Source organism: Belonocnema kinseyi, chromosome 2 (genome assembly GCF_010883055.1).
Source record: "Belonocnema kinseyi isolate 2016_QV_RU_SX_M_011 chromosome 2, B_treatae_v1, whole genome shotgun sequence".
Lineage (NCBI taxonomy): Eukaryota > Metazoa > Arthropoda > Insecta > Hymenoptera > Cynipidae > Belonocnema > Belonocnema kinseyi.
Window position 1 is genome coordinate 45057302 of NC_046658.1, and position 11726 is coordinate 45069027.

The 11726-nt window shown below is 37.4% G+C and overlaps 1 protein-coding gene across 2 annotated transcripts in view; it reads left to right on the forward strand.

The window, feature by feature from the left end:
- Positions 1 to 121: 121 nt before the first annotated feature.
- The window catches only part of LOC117167242 (26S proteasome non-ATPase regulatory subunit 2-like), a 108895-nt gene continuing 97290 nt past the window's right edge, over positions 122 to 11726 (forward strand). For both annotated transcript variants that reach the window (XM_033352028.1, XM_033352029.1), the window contains exons 1-3: positions 122 to 228; positions 419 to 475; positions 561 to 919. In XM_033352028.1, coding sequence (XP_033207919.1) covers positions 181 to 228; positions 419 to 475; positions 561 to 919 — 464 coding nt within the window. In that variant the 5' untranslated portion in view covers positions 122 to 180. The remainder of the gene's footprint in view (positions 229 to 418; positions 476 to 560; positions 920 to 11726) is intronic.

Sequence of the window (11726 nt, forward strand, 5' to 3'; positions counted from 1 at the left end):
TTAAAATATTAAGTTTGTTTAAAATATTCTACAAATATTAAAAATATTCTAAAAACAAAAGAATTCTAAAGAAAGTTATGAACAACGGTTATCACTTGTCAATTATTCTTAAGAAGTTTCATGTGCCTTACGTCAATCTGAAGTAAAATCTAGCGATTAAATAATATTTAATTAAATAAGATGACTAGTGTCTCGAACGAAACGAAGCCGGAAGCGAAAATCCATATAGTAAGTCGTTTATGTCTGATTTCTCTAGAAAAATGGATGCTATGTCGAATATGTTGAATACTTTTATATTTTTCTAAAGGAATTCAGTTTATGTAGAAAATACTTTAAGGTCTTTTCCATTTTTTTATTTATGAAAGAAATTGTAATTAATTAATTGTAAATCCTGAATAATGAAATCATAATTAACCAGGATGAAGTTGATAAGAGTTTAGAGGAAGATCTTCTACAATTAGTGGATGATATAACAGTAAGTTGAATTTGAAATTAATATTTTTTTAAAAATTTACATAAAATAAGATTAAAATAAAAATTTTTTAATTTCAAACATGAAGAAAAAAGATGAGAGAGAAATATTATGCTGCCTTGAACAACTGAAAAATCTAGTGCAGACTTCTACCACAACAATGACATCTGTCCCGAAGCCTTTAAAATATTTAAGAGGCTCATACGAAGTTTTGAAAAACTCTTATAAAAGGATTAAAAGAAAAGAAATCAGAGCACTTTTTGCTGATATTCTTAGTGTCTTAGCTTTGGCAGGTGCCACTTCCGGTTCAAAAGAGTGTCTCAATTTCTGTCTCGAAGGAAGCATGATAGATCCTGGAGATTGGGGTCACGAATATGTTCGAAGACTTGAAGTAGAAATCACTGAAGAGTGGGCAAATATACCGATTAATGGTGAAAAAAAAATAAGGTGCGTCTAATTAGATTTTTTAATTAATTTAATAAATTAAGGAATTAACTTTATTACTGTTTTAATGACAATAGGCTTTGGTTTTTCTTGCAGGATCGAAAAAATATGTATGAGCAGTGGTTTTTTTGGCTAAATACTAGCTAAACAGTTGTTTATTCTACATAATCAAAAAGAAAAATATTGCTTTATTATCATTGAAACAATAACAACGAAATTTCATATATTTGTTGATTGTAAACCTTTTGAAAGGAAACCTTTATCTAACCATTGCAAGCCTGGAAAATTTAACAGTTTTCAATCAAAAACATCAAAGTATGACCAATATTGAATTGATTAAATGATGTTCGGGTTTTCGATCACGATCTTTAATAAAATCGATGATAATGATTTTCGGTTTTTTGAACATATTAAAACTTGAAAAAACATATATTTGAAATTCGCGAAAAAAGGAACGCATTTAGCCGCTGTCAGGAGTAGAACCCGAGTCCAGAATACCAAAAATCAATTACGTCGATTTTAATATTCAATTAAATTTAACATTGCCAAGCTGCACTTTAAAATTCAACAAAATTTGGTCTGAATCTGAAACTCAATTCTCAAATTTAAATAAAATCGAGCCTCTCAATAGGTCGCCTCTCGGGGCGCCTGTCGGGGTTGTAGGGTACATTTTTCTCGGAAGTGGGCTACCCCTACCAACGTCCTCCGCACCTGGAGACTTCTGCATGCTCTGCCCCTGAATAAGACGCTCTTTGCTGCATACTATATATATGGTGTGTGCGAGCCATATACATTAGGTTAATCCAAAAATACATTGCAATATTTTTTTTCTCTAGAGGGCAAGTCTGCCCCCAAAAAGTTTCCATTTTTATTCAATTAATATGATGAAATTTTGGATTTTCGAAAAATTGAACTCATACTTCGGACTTTGATCGAAACGTGCCAAGATTTTTAGGGATTAAAGAGGAGTTTCTACGAAATGAATCTATGAGGATTTAAAAAATATATTTTTACGTATTACTGTTAATTTTCAGAAATTTCTTATGTATTTTTCCATAAAATTAATTACTAATGGAAATTTGAATATCTCCTATGAATTACAAAAAATTTAATTGTTTAAATTAATGTAACTTATTTAAACAATTATTTATTCTCAAATTAAAAAAAAAAATCTTATTTTCTAAATGAAATATAATATCTGATCATAGTTTTAGAGTAGTAAATTTGGTTAAAAACATGATGTAATTATGTAAACAATTAATCATGCTTTTTTTCAAAGTTTATATAAATTGTGTCAGTGATGTCCCTTTTTTCTCAAGTTGGTGTCCTATGCTACTGGTTTTTAATAATTGGATAATTTTTGTATATGTCTTCCGATTTTTAACAAAGGGCCCCACACAGAATGCATATGAAAATGTCTTTAGGTGGATTTTATTAAAGCTTGATAATTTTGTAGGTTAACAAGCTCCAATGAAATATCCATAAATTGTTTTTGAAATGGACAGTTTTAACGCTATATGGTGACAAGCGCTCAAAATCAGAGTATAAGAAATATTATATCCGTATATAGACGCATTCAACACAAAAACGACGATAAAATCCGTATCACGCATTAAAATGTGGTTAACATTACACCCGTCTCACAGAGCGCTCTTCTCTCAACGGCCGAACGCCAAGCGCTGAATATTTCGACTTAACTGCAACATTCACAATTTAAGGGCAGCAAGGGTGCTTGAATAACATCAGTATCAATTGCGGTAATATCAATCATATGAATCGCCCGCTTCCTTCAACGATCGAACGTAAAGCGCTTAATATTTAAAAATAATTGCAACACTCACTGTTTCAGGGCAGAAAAGGTTAATTAATAAGGTTAGTATCAAGTGCGGTAATGCCAATCATAAAAATCGCCTTCTTTTCGCAACGACCGAATGCCAAGCGCTGAATATTTCGACTTAACTACAACATTCACAATTTAAGAGCAGCAACAGTGCCTGAATAAGGTCATTATGAAGTGCGATAATGTCAATTACATAAATAGCTTGCTTCTTTCAACATTCGAACGCAAAGCGCTCAATATTTGAAGATAACTGCAACACTCACTGTTTCAGGGCAGAAAAGGTTATTAAACAAGGTCAGTATCAAGTTCGATTGATCGAATCATATATATCGCCCACATTTCACAATATGTGAACGCGAAGCGCTCAATATTTGGAATTAACTACAACACTCACTGTTTCAGGGCAACAACGGTGATAAAGTAAGGTCAAGATCAAGTGCGGCCGTTGCTAGAAGTGTACGGTATATATGATTGACACAACCGCACTTGATAATAATCTAATTTTAGAAGCTTTGCTGTCTTGAAATTGCGAGTGTTGCACTTAATTTTAAAAATTGAACTCTTTGCATTCGGAAGTTACGAGGAGCGGGGAATTTCTATAATTGGCATTAACTCCAATCAAACTGAGCTCACTTTGCACTCTTTCTCCACTCAAAGCAGTAAACGTATCAGTTATGATAAAATATTTCTTTCTGGTTAAATATGCCCTTACTATTTTTTCTGGCTGATTTAAAAAATCAGAATTCTGATTATTTTAAGCAGACAAATAGTAAGGGCATATTTAACCAGAATTCTGGTTGATTCAACCAGACATTTTTTTGAATATGATTGAGACAACATTGAGCGCTTCGCGACCAAAGATAGTGAAAATTGGTCGATGTATATGATTCGAACAACCGAACATGATATTGACCCTATTAAATAACCTTTTCTGTCCTGAACCAGTGAGTTTTGCAGTTACTTTCAAGTATTGAGCACTCAGCTGTGGCTCTGAGTTTGAGCGCTTGGCGCCGTATAGCGTTAAAACTGTCCATTTTCTTTGAAACTTTTTAAGGGATATTTTTTTTGGCCCTTATAACCTACAAAATTACCAGGTTATAACCAAATCCACCAAAAGAAATTTTCCCATGCATTCTGTGCGGGGTCCTTTCTATTTGTTTAAAACATTTTTAATCAAAATTTTTAAATCATATTGAGCAATATAATTTTTTTGAACAATTAATTTTTCAACCATATTTTTAAATTTTATTTGACCAATTAAACATTATATTGAATGATTTCGAGGAGTGGTAAATTCTGTTAAAAACTTTATGTCATTGTTCAAATAATTTTTATTCGTCATCCATGCATTTTTAATTTGAAGGAAATTCGAAGAAAAACAATAATTCATTTTTTAAACAATGACATGAAGCTTGTAGCAGAATTTAGTACTCAAAATAATTTAATATTATGCTTAATTCATATAATACAATGTTTTAAATATTTTGTTGAAAATATTTGTTTAAACAAATTCAGTTTGTTTAAACAATTAAGGAATGGTCGATATACAGTAGACTCTACGACATTTCTCTTTGAGACACTTCTCGTTTTTCGATTTCTCCTTTGTCCGCTCGCCCCCCCTCCTTGCCTCATTTCACTCCGAACAAGGCAGCATACCTTTTGTTTTGTCAAACTGTTTAACAAATACAGTAACCTTTATTGTGACATTTTTTAAAATAGAATTTCAATGGAACCGCGTAAATGCGAATTTTACGTAAACGCGAACCGCGTATTCGTAAAAAAAGTGAATGGCTCATTGCTGGAACAAAATCAAGTATCCTTAAAGCAATTCAAGAAGGAGAAAAAGTACTCAAAACATTTCAAACTTTGCATCGGTAATTATTCTTGAAATTTCAAAATTTTGCGTTCTGGTATCAACAATTATCTTCTTCGAGATCCAATTAAATTGAAATTTCAAAATTTTAATTATGAATTTCGCAAAATTCATAATTAAATAAATTTCCACAAAAAAAGATTTTCGTTTCGGTGCCACTGAAGGGAAGATTTCCTTTCACCAAACATACTTGACAAAGCTATACGGCGCTTGAGAGCGTTTGAATGCGCACGCGCGTCACATGGCCCTTGCGTGTCACAGGGGAGAGGGTATTCTGACATTTCTTGTTCGCTTCCCCTACCTCCTCGAAAACGAGAAGTCGATAGAGTCAGAAAAATAATGATATGTATTCCATTTTATATTATTTTTTACAAGTTTTTGGGATTTGCATGTTGGTCGCGGTAGTTAGAAAGTGTGCAGTGACAGGCGGTGAGAAGTTTTTACAAAGTTTGTGTGATAGGTGTGAGTGAAGTGTGAGGGAGGAAGTCTAGGAGGTGAGTACGGTTGTGAGGGGTTCATTGGGAAGAAAGAAATTAATTTACTTTGCAGTTGAGGGGGGGGGGGGGGGGGGGGGGGGGGGGGGGGGGTTGGCTAAATAGGGAAAGTGAGGTTAGGTTTTCAAGGGAGCAAGGTAGTTTTATGTTTAGGGTTTTAGGCCTTTATGGCGGGCAAGGGAGGTTCTTGTAGTGATGGGGGATGTTAGGGGTGAGAAAAGGGTGGCTGAAGCGGATGTGAGAGGTGAAATAGGGTAAAGAAACAGAACTTTTAGGGCGGTAAACGGCAGCACCCTTAAGAGATATCTGTGGGCGGCCGTGAGTACTTTTGTGTATGGATAGGTTACAGTTACTGACGGATGAGCGGGAGGTGGGAAGCGAGAGTACTGGCAGTGCTGGTAGTGAAGTAGATGGGGAGGAAATTTCCAGAGGGACACGACGGCCAGTTGTGCGTGGCCCGGTATCAAGTGGTGCGTCAGGGAGGGGGAAGAATCGGAGCAGAAGAAGCGATCAAGCAAGGGAGAGAGCGTCCAGTGCAAATGACGGGGAAGATCTATTGAAGAGGAAAAGGGAAAGCAAAGAGAGTCAGGAAAAAAGCGCGCTAGAGGCTCCCTTTAAAGAAAGCGTACCAAAACGTAGGTCATCCCCCCCCCCCCCCCCCCCCCCATTCCAAATGGACGGGCAGACGGAAAAGGAGGCTATCGGAGTGCTGATAGGCAAAATAAGAGGGTTAAGGGAGGACGTAAGGGGGGCTATGGAGCAGAAGGAAAGTATGAGGGAGGACCTGAGGGTAAGAGATGAGAGATGGGGAAAGGAAGTAAAAGAGCTGAGGGGAAAAGTAGAAGGATTGCAGATGCAGTGGTGTCGGTAAGGAGGGTGATGTATATGTTTTTGACTGTGTACAATAAGGATGGAATGGAAAGGAATAAAGAAAGGGTACAAAACTTACTAGGAGAGAGAGAGAGAGAGAGAGAGAGAGAGAGAGAGAGAGATGAGGGTATGGTGGTAATGGGGGGTCTTTAATGCGAGAATTATGCGGGAAGGGAGCCTGTACCAGGAAGGGGAGAGCTTTGAAAGAAAATCGCAGGATAAAATAATAAATAAAAAGGGGGAGATTCTAATAAATTTGATGGAGGATAGAGGGTGGCCGGTGGCGAATGGTATGGCAAAAGGGGACGAAAAGGGAGAATACACGTATGTGAGTAAGAGGGGTGTATCGGTGATAGACTACGAGATTATGAATATGCAAGGGTTTGAGGAGATAGAGAAATTCGCAGTGGAAGGAAGGGCGAACTCAGACCATCAGCCATTGAGTTTGTGGATACAGGAGGGTTTGTGGATCAGGAGCAGTTGGACAACGTAAGCTTTGAGCGGGAGTCCGTGGACGAGATATGGGAGGATCTACAAGAGAAAGTGAAGGTTTGTGTGCAAAAGAAGGTATGTAGAAAAAAGAAGAAAGGATTGGTAAAGCCGTGGTGGGATAGGGAATGTAAAATGATGAAGAGAAAGGTGAAAAAGAAGTACAGGAAGAGGAAGAAAGGAACCGCGAAAAGGGAGGAGTACGTAGAAATCAGGAAGGAGTTTAGGACGATGTGCAAGGAGGAAGAGCAGGAAGAACAAAAAGAGCCGGAAAAGGAGTTGAGAATTGTCAAGACATAAAGGGACGTGTGGAAGATAATTAATAGGTTTAGGAAACGTAGGGTGGGGATAAGTGAGAAGATAGGGAGCGACGAATGGAGGAATTCTTTTAAGGATTTATTTCAGGGGTCAGATACTCGAAAGAGAGATAAGGGGATTAGAAGAAACAGAGAGGTAGATGAAGAGGAGTTGAACGACGAGGAGATAGAGAAGCAGATAGGGAAGTTGAAGAAATCAAAGGCAGCAGGGATTGACGGGTTAGAGAACGAAGCGTGGCTGTTTAGCACACAAGAGGTAAGGCAGAGGCTGAAGGGGGTAGTGAAAAAAGTATGGAGGGGGGAGAGATTCCCAAGAGTGTGGAGAGAGTGTTTGATCGTACCACTGTATAAGAAAGAGGATAGGGAGAGGCGAGTAAATTATAGAGGAATTACGCTCATGAATACTGAGTACAAAATATACGCGATGGTGTTAGCAGATAGGCTGCGAAAGGATGTTGAGGTGAAAGGAATATTGCCGGAGACGAAGGCGGGCTTTAGAGCGAGAAGGAGCACTATTGACAATATTTACGTCTTGCAACACGTTGTGGATAGAGAATTAACCAAAAAGGGTGCCAAAGTGTATGCGTTTTTTGTAGATCTAAAGAGCGCGTTCCCGTCAGTGGATAGAGGGAGGTTGTGGGTGGCAATGGAAGAGAGGGAGGTGAAGAGGTGCCTGATCGAGCGAGTAAGGGAGGTATATGAAGGGACCAAAGATAGGGTGAGAGGAGGGAAGGGAATCTCTGAGGGATTCTGGATGGATAGGGGGTTGAGGCAAGGGTGCCCGCTTAGCCCAACACTTTTTGTAATTTTGATCGCGGATATGAAAAGTAAGCTAGCGGCCGGAGTGGTAGGAGGAGTTAGGGTAGGAGGAGTCAGGATATGGTCACTCGCATATGCAGATCACATAGTGCTGTTGGCAAAGAACGAAGAGGCTTTCAAGGAGATGATGAAGAGGTTGAGACGTTACTTCGACAAGAATAGGTTAGAGTTAAATGCGGACAAATCGAAGGTTATGGTGTTCAGAAAAGGCGGTGGGAGAGATGAGGGGGGGGGGGAGTGGAAGGGTAAAACGGTACACGAGGTGAAAGAGTTTGTATACCTGGGCTTCCTGTTTCGAAAAATGGGGGAGTGGATGGTCATATAAAGGAGAGAGTGAGAAGGGTGAATATGGTGATGAGGCAGGTTTGGGGACTGGGGAAGAGATTGTTCGCAGATGATTTTAAAAGTACAATGAAATTGTTTGATTCGCTAGTGATGAATGTCTTATTTTACGGAGTGGAAGTTTGGAGGTGTGGAGTTGGAAGGTAAGTAAGGAGGTAAATAGGAAGAACGAGTTTAGGGATTCTAACAGAGAGTCGAGCGTGTGAATATGAGGAGAAATTTTTGGAAGAGGGGTGAAGTAAATTGGTTAGGGATTGTTGGTGGGGGAAGGAGAACAGACGTAGTGGTGCAAAGATGGAGGTGGAAAGGGAAAGGTATTTTAGAACGAATGGATTGCAGATGGATTAAGTTAGCAGGAGGCACGAGGAAGAAAGGAAGGTATATGAGTTGGTTCAAAAAAATGACATGGAGAAAGAGAAGGCAGAAGGAGAGGAGAAGATAAGATGTAAGATAGATGTAAGAAAATTGTAAATATTGTAAATAGTAGTTAAGTATTAGGAGTTAGCCGCGGAGACAGAGGCTGGTAATGCGAAGCATAGCGACAAAACAGCGAAATACGTGCGAAGCGAGGCGCAGCGAGGAAGGTTAGGCTATAGAAGCGAGCGGATTCGTTATAAGGTGTGGATGGATAGTACTTTGTAAGACGTAGTTGTAAGAAAATTCTGTAAAAAACTGGTAGTGTAAGCAACTCAATATTTTAAGGCCAGCAGGCCGAAAAATAAACGTTTATATATCTATCTACAAGTTTTTGAACGAAAGCTGCTTGAGCAAGTAGAAATTTTTTAAACGAAGACATTTTTTATTCGTCAGAGTTGACAATTAAGTAATTATTCAACAAAAATTAGCATAGGACACAAACTTGAGAAAAAAAGTGGAGAGCTCTGGTTCAATTTTTATTTATTTTGAAAATAAACAATAATTAATTAATTAAATAATTCATAATGTTTCTGGAAAAATGTAATACCTTAAGCAATGACTATGTTTGAATAAGTTACAGTTGTTTAAATAATTTTAAAATGTTTTAAAAGTCATGGGAGATATTCAGTTTGTCAACTAGTAATTATTTTTATGAAAAAACACGACAAAAAATTTCGGAAAATTAACAATAATACGCAAAAATGTAGTTTTTGGATTCTTGCATCACATTTGGTGCGCTGTGAGGGGAGAGGGTAGGGGTCGGTTAAAAATAAAAATGATTAGTATGGTTTAATTTCGTAGACACTCTTTTTCAATCCCTTAGTATTTGCATTACAAAAAAATTACGCATTTTATTTTTTCGCAAATTGAAACTAGAGGGGGGGGGGGGTTACTTGTCCTGTTCTTTGAAAAGCGTTTTTTGGACCACCGTATTACACATATTTACATAGTATGCGGGATACAAACTGACCGTTTAATGTGAAATGCATTCTAGACTCATTTTTAAATCATTTGTAAACGAATTATTATGGTATGTATGTTTTCATACTTAAAATTTCACGGCAGAATGATACATTTCCTACGATTGCCTGATTAACAGAAAAGAAAAAAACGCATATGCGTTAAGGTTTTCAAATAAAAAAATGTCTCTCTGATTACAGTGATGAATCGGATTATCAAACTGTGTATGTACTAATAGATATTTCTTTTAACGAAAAATGCAATTTCCTCAATTCGAAAAAATAATTTTCTAGCATATATTATCCATTTGTATTATTTTATATATGATTTTATAATTGCAGAATATAATTATTTCTCAATACATGCTTGCTACGATGTGCAATATCAATTTACACGTACGTACAATGCATAGGCAGATTTATTTTTATCACGAGCACCCTATTGAGAGGTAATGCTTCAAAGTCTCCCTCGATCAACGCGGAGTCAAAGGTGGGGGTATCGTTCGAGCGCAGTGGAACAGAAGGCGCTCTATTGAGAAACGCCCTACTCAGAGGCTCAACTGTATTTGCCGACGTTAAATTCATAATATGTATGATATCTTAAGAACAGACAAAGACATAAGCATAACTGACCCCTACACATTTCTTGTCGGGATTACCAACATTTTTGGACATTTCCCATACAATAGGGGAAAAGTATATAATAAATGTGAGATTACAATTTTAAAGCAGGCCACTAGAAATAATAGTTTAACCCAATTTTTTATTAAACAAAGTTTTGTGTAGTTTTTTTATAACTTAAAATGGATGAAATGGCAATATGCATGATTACAAGGTAGAAAAAATAACTCAGTTGATATAAAATGATTTCGTATGTTTTCGTGTAATCAGAACAAACATACATTTGAATGATTTACACTTTTTTATTTGAAAAAATATTGGTATGTAAGAATAAGTATCAACTTGAGTGCCTAAAAAATTGTATACTCATATATCAATTCTGTGTTCTTCGATGTTGTACCGGCTTTACGCTTAACTGTTTATGCCCCCCCCCCCCTGATTGTTCCTATACGATCGAATAGTCAGTGCCGTATCAGAAGTTGTTTACGTCACACCTCTCTGGGCACTACCCATGTCATACTAAAGCCTTTGTCATTCCAGGCCATAGTATGTCGAGTTCAGAGACTATAAAATGATGTGCTCCTGAATGCACTAAGGACAGTCGGAAAATATTCTTTTCAGATTAAGTCAGAATCTTTCCGAAATCTGCATCCGAATTTTTCAGTTTCATTGGGGTGTGGCCCAATTCATGCAACTACGAGACCTACGCAACAAAAGCAAGGCTTTCAAGATCTTAGCTCTCGCGCCAAAGCGTAATAAAATCAAGGAGTAGTGCCGTGAATTAATCTCCTGAAATTGCTCTCCGTGTATATAGCAATCTTATTGGAATGGAAGCTTCTAATGTGTCCCCTATGGATTTACAGTTTTCTTGCACCTTCTTCCTTATTCCTTTACACCACACCCATACACTTACTTGGTGGTGGGAGGGCGACCTACAGTTTAAGGTGGTTTCCGAACCACCAAGAGCAAGAGCTTTAAGTACTTAAAGATAACCTTTTTCTCTGGAGGTACCGATCCCACGACTCTCCGGAGATGAACAACTCCCTTGCTAGGCCAGTGATCACCGCATGGCCCGCTAGGCTCTTCAAGGGGTACGTTTAAGACGACTACAACACACGGGTGCACTCCAAAGCCATTCAGCGACGTTGGGAGAACGACTTAGAGTGCACCCGTGTGCACAGGTGCCCCCACGACCACCGTCCTACTTATAGTAATCTTATTTTGTACCTATTCTTTTATTTGTTATTTTTAGTTTTCCATGTAATATCTTAAAATTTAGAGTTCGGATTGCACAACGACCGTAGCGCGTGGACTTAGCCAGCCTTGTATGCAAGAGAGGGGATAACGCGTTGCCACGGGCGGAATTGATTGGACATGACGACAGTTTTAAAATTATAGTATCGACAACAGTAATTCTGTGATTGTGAATTCTCTTTTTTTAAAGCTCCCTCGACTTTAACGAACACATTCACATCACGTATCTCGTGCTTCGCACTCGAGTTTTTCCCTACAATTTGATATCATTACCATGAATGTGTATTATTATAATTCGTAACTTGCATTCGTAGTAAAACAGACGAAGTTTCATTGTCCAGTTCAGAAAAAATTGTCATTCTTTTAAAAAAATGTTGTTATTAAACGTTTCATTGCAACTTTTGTCGTTTTTCCATAAACCGAATATGCTTATTTCCAATGCTTATTTAATTCTTTCAACTTTACTCATACGGTCTACTGAGCAGTCTTACCGTTTTTTATCTTATAAATTATAT